Source organism: Chelon labrosus (genome assembly GCF_963514085.1).
Source record: "Chelon labrosus genome assembly, chromosome: 10".
Classification (NCBI taxonomy): domain Eukaryota; kingdom Metazoa; phylum Chordata; class Actinopteri; order Mugiliformes; family Mugilidae; genus Chelon; species Chelon labrosus.
In genome coordinates this window covers 4,127,704-4,146,474 of record NC_140360.1, presented here as the reverse complement: position 1 = coordinate 4,146,474, position 18,771 = coordinate 4,127,704, and the positions used below count along the sequence as shown (strand labels likewise).

The 18,771-nt window shown below is 39.2% G+C and overlaps 1 protein-coding gene across 1 annotated transcript; it reads left to right on the top strand.

Moving 5' to 3' along the window:
- Positions 1 to 717: 717 nt before the first annotated feature.
- LOC311494469 (scavenger receptor cysteine-rich type 1 protein M160) lies at positions 718 to 16,477 on the top strand. Its single transcript, XM_084553532.1, has 19 exons — positions 718 to 838; positions 2,489 to 2,806; positions 2,971 to 3,078; positions 4,243 to 4,452; positions 4,536 to 4,727; positions 4,867 to 5,030; positions 6,680 to 6,827; positions 7,030 to 7,335; positions 8,637 to 8,909; positions 9,167 to 9,466; positions 9,564 to 9,863; positions 10,189 to 10,485; positions 11,727 to 11,987; positions 13,233 to 13,405; positions 13,597 to 13,717; positions 13,821 to 13,976; positions 14,130 to 14,219; positions 15,239 to 15,394; positions 15,554 to 16,477. Exons 1-19 carry the CDS (start codon positions 778 to 780, stop codon positions 15,739 to 15,741), a joined length of 3,822 nt encoding a protein of 1,273 aa, XP_084409658.1. The 5' UTR covers positions 718 to 777; the 3' UTR covers positions 15,742 to 16,477.
- Positions 16,478 to 18,771: the final 2,294 nt, after the last annotated feature.

Genomic DNA, 18,771 nt, shown 5'->3' with positions numbered 1-18,771 from the left:
TTAAAAAATATTTTTTTTTTTATCAATTCACAACATCCTGCGATGGACTGGCGACCTGTCCAGGGTGTACCCCCGTCTTTCGCCCGATAACAGCTGGGATAGGCTCCAGCAGACCCCCGTGACCCTTAACAGGACTAAGTGGGTATAGAAGATGAATTCATGACATCAGAGTTTGGGGACTGCGTCAGGCTGGCTGGTTGTAACTCTTGCCGATGCAGATATTAGAGGAACATGAATGATGTATTTAATGAGTGCTGATCATATAAAAACACTAGCATGCCTCCAAGACAACAGATTATTTCATTTATTCCTTATTTCACTTTTAAACGCATCTGTCAAAGCTGTAAAATTCATTTCTTTTCATGTAAATTCATCAGCAGTCTGTCGATTTGACGAGTTCAGTCAAGCATGCCCCACAGTTAGCATCTACAGCCAATCATCATCAGTGTCATAAAGACAGAAGTATATGAGGATAAGGTGTAACCTGTCCACTTTAGTATTCCTCACATATTGTTGCCATTTCAAGGTGATATTTGTTTTTATTCACTTTTTTTTTGTGCTTTCCATTAGTTTTGTTTTAAAATGAGAAGGGCTGTGGCTCAGTTTTGTTTCACACCCACACACATACACACGGCACATATATAGACAATATCTGAGAGGCCAACTATGGATAAAACGCGGCCCACGTCGGTGTTTGGTGGGCGCATCCCGGGGCCCTACATATAAAGCAGAGCAGCCCATTAGTCTGTCTCACTCTCTTAGTCATGAGCTGTTGTGATGATGTGGCTCCTCCTTCTGCTCCTCCATGTCGCTGGCATTGAGCCGGTGACTTCTCAAGGTGAGTTACATCTGCTTCCTGCACATTTGACTCTGATTTTTCGGTTTAATTTAGACAGTTGAAGAAAAAGGCAACAGCCGTGTGTGCAGTGGAGATGAGAGATCTAAATAAATATTGTAAATGGGGGAATCTGAAAGCTAATCTGAAAAAAGCATATATATGTATATATATTTACACATGCATACGTGTGTTTGTGCATTTATACTTTTTATAGAGTATAATCCCATGCATAGTTAATGGACAACTTTTTACTTTTCCGCAAAATCTGGATGAAAATGTGATAAAGTAACACTGACTGATACGTTAGCTTAAATATAAAGAATCAAGTCGTAAACATATTATATTGTAAAATGTAACAAGGTGTAATATGGCAAAGGATTGGGGCCACTATATGTAATAAAAAAAAAAAATTAAATATATATAGTCATAATTCTGAAAACAAATTCATTTTTTACAGTTGCCACTAATCATATAAAATTTCACGAATCAATGGATGAAATTGTATAAAACTGACTTTATAATTTAAATGCACCTTTTTTTTTTCACGCGCCTTTTTTATGCACCCATCTTCTGCTGTTACTTACGACCTCTGCAATAACATGCAAATATTCAGTCCCCGCATAAACTCCTGCTTTTAGTTACTAACTTACTCTTATGGAACAGTTTTTGTGCCTATTATGTATTGTTCTGTTTTTTTTTTATCATGCTACTCACATGCGCCTTAAGTTGCCCCCTCCCAAAAAAAAAATATCTGATTCTGAATCAGTGTAATATGTAAGAGGGTAAAAAAGTGTGAGTGTGAATGGTTGTCTGTCTCTCTGTGTTAGCCCTGAGACAGACTGGAGACCTGTCCAGGGTGTAAATGGTAAACGGCCTTGCTTTTATATAGCGCTTTTCTACCTATTGGTACTCAAAGCGCTTTACAGTCACAGACACATCTACCCATTCGCTCACACAAGCACTCACACATTCACACACTGGGGGTTCAGTGTCTTGCTAAAGGACACTTCGGCATGTGGCACATTCCGGGGATCGAACCGCTAATCCTCTGGTCCGTGCACAACCTGCTCTACCTACTGAGCAACAGCCGCCCCAAGCCACCCCGCTTCTCGCCCCAATGACAGCTGGGATAGGAACTGCCAAATCTTTGGGCATTGCTGAGTATTGGGATACTGACCCCCCCCCCGCGACCCTCCAGAGAAGGCGGCTACAGAAAATGAAGATGAAGACGAAGATGAATAAAAAAATGGGATAAAATATTGGGGTTGAAACTTTTCTTCAAAATTATTTTTAATTTTATTTTTAATTTTTTACAGTGGCCTCAGTCATCTTCCAGAGAATAACAGGGACCAACAATTATAACTAATTAGATAAAAGAAAAATAACAGAACTGGGCGATAAAAGAAAAAAACAACAACATAAAAGTCGTCTTTAAATCCCGGTAAATATTCTAATATTGGTAAGGTATTTGATTTTACCACAATTATAAATACGTTCCGAATGATTTATTCTAGTCCACAAAACTAAAAAGGAAATTACTCGTTTTATTTTCATTGAGGTTTCAGGTTGGGTTTAGTTAAAGAAAAAAGAAAAGAAAGTCTCACAGCAACCTCACAAACCTCACCTATAAACCTTCATCTACGTGTGCAGCTGTGAACAAGCTGATTCTACGCGGGGATTCTAACGGGGACACGCCGTGTGAGGGCCATGTCGAAGTCTACCACAACAACCAGTGGGGCCTCGTCGGAGACAAGTACTGGAGCAGGGCGGCCGAAGAGGTGGTGTGCAGGACCACTCACTGCGGGGAACCTGTCGGCTCGGAGGACGTGATGCGGCCCAAGAACCTCAAAGTCTGGCTGAATGAGCTCAAGTGCACCGGGAACGAGACGCATCTGTGGCAGTGTGAAAATCCTGGTTGGGGTGTCAGCTATTACCGGAAGCAGACGGTGAAAAAGATCAAATGTTCGAGTAAGACTTTCAGATTTTTTGACATTTGGTGAGATAGAGTATACTGTATGTGATGGTGAAGTGCAACTAATTACAAGAGCCGTTAATGTTGATTCAAAATTAAAAAAAAAAAAAAAAAAAAAAAAACAGCTTCACTGTCTCTGGCTTCCTTTTTGCTCTTTTAGATACGATCAAATTAGACCTGGATGGATTCAAATGTGCCGGAGTCGTCAGGTACACCAAGGATGGAAAGGATGGAAAAGATGTTGGTCACTTTTGCAAAGACTACTGGGGTAAGAGTTTGAAATCTGGACGATTAGTCTGAATAAAAAGGTGCAGCACGGAGTCTGAAGAAGAATAAAAGTTTACCTCTTTCGGTTTCGGACGCTGTTTCACACAACACTAATGATGTGTTGTAAGGTCAATCTTAAATAATTATTACTTATCTGTTTTAGAAATCGATAAGAATTCAATCTTGTTGTTGTGTTGATTGTATACATAAAACTATTTGGGATTATTTTAATAAATTATCATGTATTTTTATGTAAACGCATGATATGTTAAGTACGCATTAATAGTGGAAGTCTTGGAAATGTTGGAAAAGTCTTCCTTCAGATAGATAGATAGATAGATAGACAGATAATGTATACGTAGATAAAAAGATAAAGATTTATTTACAAATATATAGAAGTAAGTATGAGTGCATACAGTATATGACAAACCATCTTGTATAGTTTGTCATATACTGTATACTCTCATACTTACTTCTATATATTTGTAAATAAGTCTTTCTCAGAATAATCAGAATCAGTATACTTTATTAACAGATAGATAGATAGATAGATAGATAGATAGTGTATACATAGATAAAAAGATAAAGATTTATACACAAATATATAGAATTAAGTATGAGTGTATACAGTATATGATAAACTATACAAGAGGTCTCTCTCTATATATATATATATATATATATATACATATATATATATATATGCACATATATATATATAGATCTTGTATAGTTTCTGTGGTGTTTATATATATATATATATATATAGATCTTATATAGTTTCTCATATACTGTATACACTCATACTTACTTCTGTATATTTGTGAATACATCTGTCTCAGAATAATCTGAATCAGTATACTTTATTAACAGATAGATAGATAGATAGATAGATAATGTGCGCATGTAGATAAAAAGATAAAGTTATATACAAATATATAGAAGTAAATGAGTATGTGCAATATATGTCAGACTATACAAGATATATACAATACAAAAATAGATAGATAGATAGATAGATAGATAGATAGATAGAAAGAAAGTGAGCATATGCAAACAAAAAAATACAGTTATATACAAATACAATAAGTAAGAGTATAAACTATGGAATGGGACGAAATGTGACTCCTGAAAACATCGTCTCTATATTTCCTCTCACACGAAGGACCCAGTGAGTACAATCTTTTGTGTGAAAGCCACGGGTGCCGTAAAGTTAAGGAGTATTCAAACCTGGAGTGGATGGTTGAGGACGCGCACCGGAATTCTGTCAAAATGAATGTCAACTGTACGGGCATTGACAACATGAACAACCTGTGGCAGTGTGTGGAATCATCGACATCATCGTGCAGAAACCCTGCTGCCGTCATATGCGAAGGTACCGCGCAAAAACACACACGCCAACACAAGTATCCCATATTGAACATTGTGGTGAATTAAGAAAATGAATTCTCTAAACAGGTCATGAGAGACTGCAGTTCAGCGGCAATAAGTCAAATGTCTGTTCTGGACAGCTGCAAAAGGAAAAGGAAGGCAAGTGGATAAATGTTAGAGAGAACAAGACCAACCCTGAGGACGTGTGCCGACAAATGCACTGTGGTGTTTTAAGAAGCTGGGAAAACAAAACCCAACACTTGGGCCTGGAATGCACAGGTAATCAAACCAATACCAAATACTAATACTAAAAAACAAGAAAAGATGTTTTAAAGAAAAGATGTTTATAAATGACATTAACAGAGCCTCTTAGATTGTAAATCATCATGTTAATTGCCTGTATTTTTATTTCCCATAGATAAAATTGAAGTAGTTCTAATGACAAATGGCAAAGAATCCCAGAACCAATGCTATGGTGACGTTTATATCAAAGTGAACGGTTCAACGACAAAGCCGGTGTGTGGCTCGTCTTGGACTAAGAAAGAAGCTGGTGTGGTCTGCAGGGAGCTAGGCTGTGGGAATGTGAGTGTTCATGTTCAACCACCTTTTTTACCTTATAGACAGCCCTGTTTCAGCTCTTTGCGCTTTCATGTAGAGATGTGACGTCAGCGAACGAGCCGAATCTCTTGACCAGCTCCTTAAAGTGAACGATGGGAACCGCGTCGTAGTTGCGAGCCATACTTTCTTTTTCTTTTCTGTTTTTGTCTTATTGCCGCGTGTTACACAGATACACACAGAAGCCCCTGCTTTTCTTTGAGACGGTGTTGGTGACGGAGACGATATAGTAGTGAGTGCATAGATAAGTCAGATAACCCAGAAAGAGAATATGTATTGGTGGCATGTCAAAGTTTGAATAATTCCCATCCAAATCTTACCCTATCACAGCGCTTATTGCAAGGATTAAATAAGTTATCCCCAGGCTGGCATTGTAAAAATAAATAAACAGATATCAAAATGAGCCAGTCCTTTGAACGGCTCTTTGAAAGGAACGTATCCAGCTCCCTTCAAAGAGCCGTAAATCTTATCTCTGGTTCTAAGAATTCGAAGGAGTGTATTTCAGAAAATGTAAAACAATACCTTTATAAATTATAAAATCTCAGTTGATAACAAAATAGATGGGCACTAAACAAACTACACTTTCCATTACAAGTACAAATTCTGCATTCAAAAATAGCCCTCATGCTAGTTCAATAAGTACAATGACTGTAAAGTATCGAAGGCACCCATAATGTGAAATGGACCTTTTTATGGGTACAGTATTCTATCATTACGCTATATCATGAGGTCATTATTTCCTCTGTGTTAATCTTTAATGACTAAAGTTTTAATTATTTTGAACAATTTTTCATTGTTGATTATGTGACTGTGCTAAAATGAATGAAAACAAAAACAAGTGACAAGGAAATTAAGTAAATCTAGCCACCAGCTAAACAGACAAATGGTCCGTCTCTGCTTTCCCGCCATGTTAAATTATTATATTATATTATATATATATTTTTATAACTATCTTACTTCTATTGTTATGTCCAACTGAACTAATGTGACCAAGCAATTTCCCCTGTGGATCTAGCCTGGCTGACGCGACTGCACATCTCAATGAGATGCTGGTCTGGAAACTACGTGTTTATTTTCTCGTATTTGAGGCGTGGTTTTACAAATGCCTAGAGCCGTTTATTGGGCGCTACGAATGTCTATCAAATGCGCTTGGTAATTCCCATGCTGCCTTGCGCGCGATTCATAGCCAAAGCCTGTTGGTAGCAGAGCAAACACATCCTTCTTGGCAGTGAAGTCTTTCAACGCCAAACGTTGCTCTTTTTTTAAAATAAACTTGCGTTCTAAGCTACTTAAAACACTGTCTAAGGCTGCATCGAACGGTAACGTTAGGTCCGCTGCCATGTTGGATTAACACACTACAAGCTTCGGTGTCGCGCATAGACGTCGTCATCGTCTTGCTGCCCCCCCGTTCTGTGATTGGTTCCCTATCTCAGGCGAAAATATGGGCGATGGTTTCCAGACTGCTTTTGCAGCGAGAATGAAATCGCGCGCAAAGCAGTATGGGAACACCCAGGCTACTGTGGATCAGTAAAGCCCAAATCTAAATGGTCTACCTACAGTGTTTTCTTTCTTTTGTAAATGTAGTATCTGAATTACCGTTATATTTTTACTTTTAGGTGATTACTCATTCGTCAAAAGACTTCAGAGGGAATTCGGCGATAATGGACAATGTGAAGTGTTCAGGCAATGAGGCCTCACTGTGGCACTGTCAAGCCAAACACAAAGACACTCAGTGTCGGTCCGTTGCGTATGTTGTCTGTTCAGGTGAGATACTGCAGTGATGCCACTCTTTTATTGGGGAGTTCATTCTTGGCCAAGTCGGGGAATTCCTTAATTGAGTGATAAAAAATCAAACATCAAGCAAAACTGTGACAGATTTACAATTGTATTTATTTCTGTTTAAATAAGATTTGCCTTTTTTTGTATTTGCCCCTTGTGTGACTAATTTCATGTTGCCATGATACAGACAATATCAAATGGGAACTGAAGGACGGCCTTGGAAAATGTTCCGGGAGATTGGCGGTGCAGCATGAGGGCCGATGGAAAAGAGTCATCAATGATAACTGGAACAAAACCGAATCTGATCTTGTCTGTGAACATTTGGACTGTGGGAACGCCCTAGCTAGTACTAAAAAATTCTGTAAGGGTTCTGGTGATGTCCTGAAAATAAACTGCGGTGGAACTGCCACAGACTTTTCAGGGTGCGACATATCAAGCTTCAACCCACCTGGAAGAGGTGAAGAGGTGGAGCCAGTGGGAATAACCTGTGCCAGTGAGTTGTTTTTTTCTCAGTTTTTCTGTTTTGCCCTTTGACCTGTTTTGTTGCGTATGAATGTCAGTATCGAGACTATAGCGAGATAACAGACATGAAATATATGGGTAAATATCTGAATCAAGACAATGTGAAATTTTACTACCGGGGCTTCTGACCTACTCTTGGCTTCACTTTGGAGGAGCTGTTCCGTCGTCCATCTTTATACCGTCCGTATGGTTTATTCATTAGCCAGCCACCATGTTGGAGAGCAAAAAAAAGCCACAAAAGATGACATGTTGTTGCCTTATTAAGTTACAGCTAAGGAAAGACTAATGAACAGTAAAAGTTACACTGTAAAATCCAAACATTGAGGTAAAAAAGGCTAAGATGCATATGATTATTGATTAGGATTAAGTTGTATTATTATAATATGTTATTATTAATGTCAGTATAAATATTTAATTTTAAATATAAATATATATTGAAATATAATTTTTTAGCCCCAAAATTTCTAAAAGTTTGCATTGCCTAGCTAAACAAAAAAAGGGTTTGCAAGACTACTGTATGAAACGAGTTTTTAAAGCCAGGAAACATTATTTAGGTCCTTTTCCTGCTCCCTACAGTTCTTAGCCATTACTTGTGCGACCACATCCATTTAAATATGATATACATTTAAAGATACATTTGTATTTCTAACAAAGAAACTATACCGCGTCAACAAAACATTCTTGCCTTTGAAAATTCCACCTAAGAAGAAAAGAAAGAGTTTTGTTCAAAGAATAAAATAAAATAAAAAAGGGCATATGTACTAAAGTACACTGATCAGCCAAAACATTACAACCACCGACATGAGAAGTGAAAAACATTGACCATCTTGTGACTATTCAGTGTTCTGCTGGGAAACTTTTGGACCTGGTATTCATTGGCCCAGCCTATAGCATAGCAGCCACAAATGCTTTAGGAACAACTCAAAAGAAAAAAAAAAAAAAAAACATGAAGAACAGCACAAGGTGTTGACCTGGCCTCCAAATTCACTAGATCCCAAACTGATCAGAGGCCCCTCCCCTCAAAGCTGCCAGACACCACAGGACACCCTCAGAAAGTTCATGTCCATTCTCTGATGAGTCACCACAAGGGAGACCTACACAATATTAGAAAGGTGATCATAATGTTATGCCTGGTCGGTGTACGTTTAGAATGTTTTTGCCCCTTTTGGTTTTGTCTTTCTTATAATATTCACATTTCTGTGGGGCCTGAAACCCATCTCAGGATGCATTATGAATAAAGACGAGTCTTAATTTTTCTCTTTTTTGTGTCAGAACACAGCGTTTACTTTCTGAAAGGAAATGAAACTTGTTCCGGTGAGGTGTGGTTGGAAAGCGGCAGTGTTACCAAGAGGCTGCCCCTGTCCAATAATAAATGGAATCGAGCATTGGCAAACAAAGTGTGCCAGCAGGTGAACTGTGGATCTGTCTTGAGCTATTCCCCTGAGGTTCAGAAAGTCAACTGCTCATCCACCGAAAACTCTACATGTAACGACACAATGCTTCCATCCTACGACGACAATTCTGTCGCCAGTGTGAAATGTTCAGGTAATCTGAGACTGAACTGAAAACTTGAAATGGTATTTGTGCATTACGTCTCTGGTCATAGTTGGTAGTCCCTGACTTGACAGGGATATTACAAGTTTTACTCTAGCTTTTACTGTTCTATTATTGTTAAACCTTTCCCTGGTCAAAGAAAGGCTTTAGCTCTGAAATAACATGCTGATCCTAGTCTCTAAATAACTTTCTTCTATCTTTTCCTTTGTTTTTATTTATTTATTTTCCCATTTTCGACACCACAACAGAAAAACTCCAAATTACCCTGACCGATGGCTGTCGGGGACATGTCAACTTATGCATGGGAAACATGTGCGGAGACGTGTGCGCTGACACCTGGACAGATGACATGTCTGTGGCACTGTGCAAAAAAGAGAAATGCGGCGATCGGGTCCTAAAACATCTCAACCAGCCGAGATCAAAAAATATTATCGTCAAGAGTTTGTATGCCATGAATGAGGTTACCGATCTGAGCCAGTACACCTACGTCAAAAACACAGACAATGATAAGTCCTGCGAAGAAAAACCAGCCTATGTTGTTTGCTCTGGTAATAATGTTTCTTTTTGCTCAGCTTCAATAGCAATCAAATATCTAACCCTGTAGTTCCATTTATCTATGTCATTTATCTAATCATTCTTCTGCAGGCAGCGCCAAGCCCAGATTTAACTCTTTCAGAGGCCAGTGTACTGGCAACGTAGAGGTAGAGTATGATGACAAGTGGCTCCCAGTGTGCATGGACGTTCTCAACAACAGGACAACTCAGAACGTCATCTGTCGTGAGCTCAACTGTGGCGAGGCCATCAAGACTGTTCCCTACTTTGGACCTCCACCGAAGTTGGGCGTCATAAAAACCATACAGTGTAAACCTGCTGATAGAACATTATCAGCATGTGATATCACTTCTGAGAGAACCACCTGCGAACTTGGGGGCCTCCAATGCTCCGGTATGTGTAATGATTTTGTCTCGCACAAAGAAAACATCCATGAATCCATTTAGTACACCTATAGAGATAAAGGAATAGTTTGTCTTTGCATTGTGGCACAGTTAGATAAGAGAACTGACACCAATCACTCTGTTTCTAAGACAAACGCCAGGATTCTACCACCATTTAATTTAACTTAACAGACACATGCAGCTAATTTGTCTCTTTTGAAGGCTTAAAGTGTAAGGTTGTTCTCGCTAGTTCTTGTGCACAATGTGTAATCTCAATCTTTAAGTTTCCTGAGTTTTGTATTTCCTGAGTATCTTATCCATCCCCACTGTCTCAGGATGGAGGAAGATGGCACTTGAACTACAGTACTCCTGCAATGGACAAGTAATTGTTCACTCCGAGGGAAAGAGGAGCGATGTTTCCGCTGAAGGATGGACTGAAGATGAGGGGGAGCGGCTTTGCCAGGACATGAACTGTGGCCGATTCAAGAAGTTTACGCAGCAGGTGAAAAATGCAAATACTTTCTGGAACGGAACTTTCAGATGTGCAGGTTTAAAGCCAAAAAGCATCTGGGACTGTGAAAACAAGACAACAGTCCCATTGAACAAGGAGAAGCTCTTCGTTGAATGTGACGGTAAGCTTTATTTCTGCAGGATCGCTCTTAAATGACGATAGAATATTTGCAGTTGCATCTGGAAACCCGCTCTTGGTAATGATTACAGTAACACCGTAAACGCTGCTGAATGCTGGAGTTGTTGGCGACTTCAAAATCTCCTTTCATTTAGCAGAGACAGTTTGAGGCTCACTTTCTGCCTTTTCCAAACTTAAATGAGAAAAATAGAAGATTGTCTCTAAGTGCAATATGAAGCCTGCAGCAAAATAGCTTAGCTTGACATAAAGACGAAAAGAAAACTGAAAGCAGGAGAAAATGCCACACCAGCTCAGTGTCAGCGTACCTACAGCTGACTTATTAACACATTATATTCAGTTTCTTTAATGCATACACAAACCAAATTGTCAAAAAGAAGCGTTTTTTCTTCTTGAACTTAGCGGCTAACACGCTCCTAGCTTTTGTTTCCTATTTCCTATTCCTATGGCATATGATCCCAAGAGGGGTACTGACCCTCAGGCCTAGCTCCCGGAAAGAGAGCAGGTACAAGTGTTTCCCAAAATGTCAAACTACACCTTATAGTAACAGGATGGTAGCCTAAAGATTGCGTGCCTTGAAAGATTCCAGATGAAGTGAAATGAAAAGTCTTTATTGTCCTTTATTGCAAGTACCAATCATATGAACATACGTCAAATACTCTACAAAACGCAGTCGCAAACAATCCTATTCACAACACAGACACAAGGCAGTCGGAGCTAGCTTCATGTCTAATTATGAAGCCCACTAAAGGTAATAGGGGCATGGAACCATTGTCTATACTGAGGCTGATTAGGTCTGTTGAATTCGTAAAACTGCGAACATTAATTTTGTACTCTGTTGCCAATATTGCACAGAGGAATTTCCAGCGTCTTGGGAAACATGCATTACATAAATAAAGAACAAAAATAAGACAAAGCAAGGTAACATGAGTGACTCGGTTAGCTTGCTACCTGTAGCGTGTCCTGTCGTGTCCATTGTGGCCTTTGTCCAGCCGCAGTGATTTCTGTTCGGTGTTGAACTGACTTCTCTAGAATGTATTTTACACAACTCTGCCTTCTACATATTGAACATACATAACTCCTCTTCCACTTCAATGAGTGTCCACCACTAAAAGTGTTAAAGTAACTGTGGGTATGGACTTTTTCTTCCAGGCTTTGTTCACAGGACCAAAGAGTACTTCCCCTTGACTGACTGATCTTAACAGTTTTTATTGCTTCCTGTCCTAGGTGAGCCCAAAGTCAAGCTTTCAAATAAATGCGATGGGTTTGTGACAATAGATGGCGTCCAAGTGTGTGAGAGTCAATGGAACACGGACTATTCTCACATGGTTTGCCAAGAACAAAACTGCAGCAATGCAGTCAACTTTGAGTTTCAACCTAAGTCAGATAACAGGTATCACGTCAGCTGCGATGATTACCATTACGTCCTCGGCCAATGCAGCAGAGTGAAGGGATCCTGCGAAAGAGTGCCTTACGTTATGTGCACTGGTAAGTCTGCAATATATCTATATCCCTACACTGAAGTTAGTATCGAGAAAATATGGAATGTGTTTTGGAGTGTGTTTAAAAATTTAAGTCTTTGCAGCAAGATGTTAAATAGGTGAAAATAGGTTCGAATCATTTGTGTTGAAAACTGCGGATCAACATTTTCCAATATCGTTCAGATCGAGTGTTGGCCGGTAAAAGTCCAAGATCAGATCTTGACTAAATAAAGTGTTGTTCCCCTGAGGGGTTCATGAATATATAAATATTTCTGTCAAAGTTAGGGTAGCTCATACCTTGTGTGCCTCTACTCCAGAAATGTCCTGGTCATCCAACGCCATAAACTCCCTAACCCTCTCTGGAATACTTTTCTCCTTGAAGCTGCCTCCAGGAAACTTTTCTCTTCTTTTAAATGCAGTGCTCAGTTTTTGTTGTCGTTGCAGTGTAGTGTACTTCGTGGATTCTGTTTTGCGAACGGTTTTGTAGCTGTTGAATCAAGGTCGAACGACGGCCTCCAACTACAACCTCGCCAAACATTGACATTGCACAATTTACTTTTAGTTACTTTCTGACTGACTTCCTCTTCAAGAGGAAAGTACTTGCACAGACTTGTTTAGTCACCTGATTTTGGTTCTTCTTCTTCTTGTTTTTTTTTTTTTTTTTTGGCAGCTATGTCTGTGAAGGTTCTCAGTCATCCTGGTCATGGTATATCCAAAAAAGCTTTGAAAACGCAGCTGGACTCATCCGAGTAGCTTCTTTGGTTCTAAACCGAACGCCTTCTCAAAACAACTCTACAAGTCCAGTTGCCTTTATTTTGGCAGCTTTGACACTAGCCAGCCTCTGTTAAAACTGAAGAAGTCGTTTCAACGCTACTGAGATGTGGTTTTGGTTAATGGCAGACCTAAAACAAATAGCTACGAAAGATCCGTTTTTTTTTTTGCAGTACAATCCGACCACTTTTCAAAATGGGTGGACATCCCTCTGCTTTCTCTGCCCAGGTGAATTAAAAGATACAACACTTATGTCAGCTAAGGCCAGGAGATAATCCAGCTATTTTAGCAATAAAATAAGGAAGCCTTGCAAAAAAAATCAACTTTCCAACACCACCAAAGCTACCAAATAAACAGGTTCTATGTTGTTAGTTTAGCCCTTATATACACCTGCTGCAACATGTCATTTTTCACAAATTGGTACCTTTGCCCAGAGGAGCCCTGCGTACTGCCTCACCCTTATATTTCTTTATTTTTCCAGGGGCTGTCAAGTTGAATACCTCAAAATACTGTGGAGGTGAGATTAAACTCCTTTATAATAAAAAGAAGATAGATGTGTGCTACGAGGACCTTGGTGAAGAAATGGGGAATAAACTGTGTCGAGCGGTTGGCTGTGAAGGATTCAACACAGAAGAACCCAGTAACTTTAAACGGGTGAGTCTTTATATTCCTCTTTGCTTGTGGAAACACATAGTGGCCAAAGTTTGAAAACTCAAAAGTGACTGGACACTAACTGAAAGTCTTTAGTGCAATGTTTTAATTATGTTAAAAAAAACGACTGTCCAGATGTTGCCTTTCGTTCAGCCTTCATTTTCCACGGACTAATCTCTCTGTTGCTTTGTCAGATTTCAAATTCCAAGAAATTTGAATACAGCCTGAAGTGCACCGCAGATCACAAAGATATCAAGCACTGTATCAAGAAAGAGCCTTGTGAAGGCAACGCTTATAATAAGATCTACTGCAAAGGTAAAAAACAAAAACCTTTTCTCAATAAGTCCAACCAGTTCCCAAATGATCTGCTCACTTGTTTTGCATTGGACGGGTTTGTTGTTCTGTGTTTGACTTTCAGGCTACGTAAAGGATCCACCACTTCCGCCACAAACAACGCCGATCTCGGTCACGTCTGTTGTCATTGGTGTGGGACTTACTCTGCTCATTTTGATAGTGATTGCTGTATTTGTGCGACTCTACTTTGTTAGGAAAGCCAGGAAGTCCAGAGTTCTGAGTAAGTACAATTAAATACAGGTTGATGAATTGCCTTGAAAAAAAATTGCCACTAGAGGGCAATCCTTCTGCACGCTGACTCTATGCCATGCAACGTGTAAAGATGAGCATTTAAACTAACACTGCACTGTGACTTTCATGTTGTTTAACGCAGCGAGGATGCTTTCAGGGAAGGACATGGAGTTTGAAAGCGAGTATGACGACGTAAACAAATCGAATGAAATGGAAGACTTCGGTGATGAACGTGAGTCTCAGCACGTATTCATCCAGTCGTTTTATTCTTATTAAAGGGTTCTAAGTAAGCAGCAATCTCCCACTATAAAGACAAACCTAAAGTAGGTCACAATAAAGAGTTATTACCTTTCTCATGATATTAACAAAAACTGAAAATATAAGACATTCGTTACTGACTTGAGTTGCACCACTTGGCTCCTTCTTCTTCCTAAATATTGTCCTAATTCACCTAAAATAACTCTATGGTACTGCAGTAAATATATTTTATGTGACTACTTCATTTCTTCCATCTCTATTTTCAGCAAACTCAAATTTGATTAAAAGTTTGTTCGCATAAGGCGTTATAAAAATGTGAGAATGTGTTAGACAATATGAGAGAAAATATATATTACATGATACAACATAAAATAAAATAAAATAAAAGGCATTTTAAGATAATATATATGTATATATAATTCTAATTTTAATCTAATAAAATATAGAGCAATAATACAGTATTTAAGTCAACATAAGAATACAGGCAATTATGTATATAAAAGGCATTGTAAGAATATAAAGAAATATAGAAAAACATATATATAGAGAGACATGTATAAAAACATAAAATATTGAAAAATTTAATATAATAAAAAATAAAGATAGAATAGATTATGTAAGTTGATGTCAGGAAAATAAAATAAAATAAAATGCACAAATATATAAAAATATATGTCAGGCAATATAAATATAAATACAAAATATAAAGCATTATAAGGACATATATACTATATACTACATAAGGAAACATAAGAAAATATAAGACAATATAGAAATGAGGCCACATAAGAATATATATTTGTAATAATATAGACAAAATATAGAAATTGGTGGATTTATTCCATTAGATAGTTTATTTCCCTTTTAATCATTCACAGATTTGGAGCATGTATATTTAATATGTTGAAGATTTTCCTGTCTTCATAAAGGAAATACACCTTTGAATTGTCAGACAGAACGAAGTGAAAGCGTTTTGTTGCTGTTGTTGTGCAGGATTTGGATCAGAGGGTGGATCTTTCAGGGGCCACGACGCGCGCAGCACTTCCTCCTTTCCTTACGATGACATTGATGTAGAGAATGAGAGTCGCCCCCTGGCCCCCCGGAGCTCCGCAGCCGCCGCCGCCTCGGGAGGTGACAACATGCACGAAGGTGTCCACGATAAAAAAAAGTTCAATCATCTTTTTTGTGTGTGTGTGTGTGTGTGTGGGTGTGGGTGTGTGTGTGTGTGTGTGTGTGTGTTAAGAACCAGCAAGTCCTCACGTCTTGCACTGTTCAGACACAAGTTTAACACGTGCGCCTCCCGAACAGACGGTGTGAACTACGAAGTCGACGACCCACGAGAGAGTTACGACGACATCGAGGCCCCGCCCGACCTCACGGAGACTCAAGCCGAGGTCCACGACGTCCTCGAGGCCACGCCTGAAAGCCACGGAGCACCACCTCCAGAACCGGCGCCGGGGGAAGGGGACTACCTTGTGCCGGGTCAAGATGGGTGAGAGTTTTCAAGCCCGACTGACTCCAAACTCAATCGGGCAAAAGTGTGGAATCCCAAAGTGGGATTCTCAAGTGGTTAAACCAATAAATGATGCACAAAAAAAATTTAAATAAGTCTCTAGATAAAGCTATATAAAGATATTGTTGCAGCTTCCACTTACTGTAATGTTGTTTGCTCTCTTTAATTTCATTATAATCAGCTGTAAAATCAAAGATGAAGAATATGAACATTTTCTTAACTAGAGGTGCAGCTTCTGTCCCATCTACATATACGTTTATCCCCTTTTCTTGGGACAACTTACCGCCTGTGATTGAATTTTATTAATTTTGAATTTTGTCATGTGATTAAACAATACTTTAAGATTTTACAATGTACATACAACATACGAGCTCCTGTCTTTTCTGCAAGATGAATATTTCTTTTTTATCAATCAGTAATCTACACCAGAGACTGCGAACGTAAAGTCACAAGCGGCTCAAGTCAAACTCCACATCATCGCTCTGTGTGTTTTTGCGTTTGAAGGCTCTGCAAGAATGTATGCCGTTAAAATGAAGCTGTCGCATTACTGTCTCTAAGCGGTTTCATTTGCAGCCGGAGAGAGCCCCCCTCTCCCTGCCCCATCTAGTCTAGTTTTTATCCCGAGCTAAGCTAACTTTATCGAGTGTAGCCGAACTTCTTGTCAAACTTTGCTTCAAAGAGTGTTGAACTGTTGCTGTAAATGTAGTGTACTTCAAAACATAAACATATTGAGTTGAGTGTGCGACGGTTGTCATCTTTTATTTTGTTTTGTGACTTTTTGAACATGCTGCAAGGGCGGCACAGCGGGGGAGGGTTTGGTGCTGGGTTCTAATCCATCATGGGCCGACTGGTTCCTGTTCTGTGTGGAGTTTGCATGTTCTCCCTGTGTCTGCGTGGGTTCTCTCCAGGTTCTCCAGCTTCCTCCCACCGTCCAAAGACATGCTGGTTAGGTTCATAGGTGATTCTAAATTGGCCGTAGGTGTGAGTGTGAATGGTTGTCTGTCTCTCTGTGTTAGCCCTGTGATAGACTGGAGACCTTGTCCAGGGTGTACCCCGCCTCTCGCCTCAATGACAGCTGGGATAGGCTCCAGCCCCCCCGCGGCCCATCACAGGACAAGCGGTTACAGAAGATGAATGAATGAATGATATGTAATTTAACATAAAACTGATTCATGTCACACCTCAGATTACATTAAGCTGGTACAACCGGAGCAACGAATCCTGTAACGTCAGCATTTTGAGGACCTGCCGTTCTCTGGGGTTTTGGAAACGGCTCAGATGTTGAGTATCAAACTGTATGTTATGTATGTCAGATATAGTTTGATACACAGCACAATAAGCCGTTTCCACCACTCGACTCCCGGCCACCGCCACTCACTTTAATTTGTTGGTGGCTGCAGCTTCATCTCGACGCACTTTTACGTTTTCCCTCCAGCGAGAGCAGCTGCCCTCTATGAATGTTAACACGAGTAAGGCCGAGCGCAAGGGGCTGACAGACGAGCTAGCGCTGCTCCTCGGGGACCGACAGGCCTGCTGGAGCCTCACATGCTCGGGCTGTGAGGAGTTAGCCAAGGGCCACCGCTGATCTCGCTCAGCCAGTAATACACCCAAAGGGACTAATTTGTAAGCAGTGGCCCTCGTATGATATGTAAACATCACACCCGGCCTTTGCTGTCAGAAGGGTCGCTGAGGGATCGGGATGTAGGATAAAGGCTGCCGGGGGTTTAAATAGATGCATACAGAGACACAGTGAGATGTAAGGGATATGGATTACGTCTTCATTTGGTCTCCGGTGCCGTTTCTCCAAAACAAGACTGACAAATAAAAATGATAGTCTAAAAATTATAATTTATTTATTTATTAAGATTTTTTTTTAATCAAAGTGCTTTAAACAAAAATACAAAAAAATATGAATTTATTTTTATTATAATTAATTTTATTTTTAATATTATTTTATTTTTCCGAAAAAAGCACCCTTTTTTGTGACGTTTTAATTTTGCCTCTTGGTAGAAAAAACTCTTCCGGTCCTTTACAAAAAAATATCCAAAAATTCTACTAATATGGAATAAAGTCATGCACATTTTTAAGATGACATTTAAATCATTTTAATAAAAATAACGTTTATTTAAATTAGAAAATAGAAGATTTGGCATTGTTGCAGACATGATGCAGATCTGCCGTATTATATTTAATACACAGATATTTCACTATAACACATATTTATTTGTGTGAGATATGAATGCTACATGTTGCTTCAGGTAAGTATATATTCATATCTAAATATCAGTTAACAAGATATTCTTAATGTCACCTTTTAGCCGGCGCCTGCTTTTACACTGACAAAAGCACTGATAAAAGAAACCCTGAGTGATTTGTCGTGTCGTACAGGTGTTTGTACCACGGATACAGAATGTGGATTAAAGCAAAGTCAGGAATGCAGATAATCTCCAATCTAGCATAAAATATAATTTTATACTTTTGTTGAAAAAGATATAATAAACATTTTTCTGCACACAGCATCGGCCACAAACAAACTCCGGACTTTTTTCATTTGTTTTAGTGTAAATAAGAACAAATCAGGAGAATGTTTACATTTAATAAACTATCCTTTAAAAAAAATAAAATAATGAAATTTCTTAAGAAAAATATGTGCAGCAGTGAACAATTTAGGACTAGCAGTTATTTTCATTGAAAAATTGCCTCTACTATGTAATTTTCGCACTTTTGCAAATTTATTCCATGGGCCGGATTAGATCCTTTGGCGGCCCCACTTTTGGCCTGCGGGCCGTATGTTTGACACCTGCGTTTTAAAGAGCTGCGCAAATTCAGGACATTTGTTTGCAGTTTTTTTCTCACGGTCTCTTTATGTACCTTTTACAAGTCAGCTCCCTGTCTTTAAAACACAACCAGATCCCCGTGTTGATCAAAAGTTTTTATTCATCGCTGACCACGACTGTTGACTTGGTTTAAAAGCAGCTTTCTGTGTCCTCTGCAGGCTGTGCTGCAGCTCTTG

Bases quoted from the DNA above. Each gene is read 5' to 3' on its own strand.
- LOC311494469 (XM_084553532.1), top strand. From the start codon at position 778: ATGATGTGGCTCCTCCTTCTGCTCCTCCATGTCGCTGGCATTGAGCCG. The intron at 839-2,488 runs GTGAGTTACATC...CTACGTGTGCAG, and splicing joins TGAGCCGGTGACTTCTCAAG to CTGTGAACAAGCTGATTCTA. The intron at 13,718-13,820 runs GTAAAAAACAAA...TTTGACTTTCAG, and splicing joins TAATAAGATCTACTGCAAAG to GCTACGTAAAGGATCCACCA.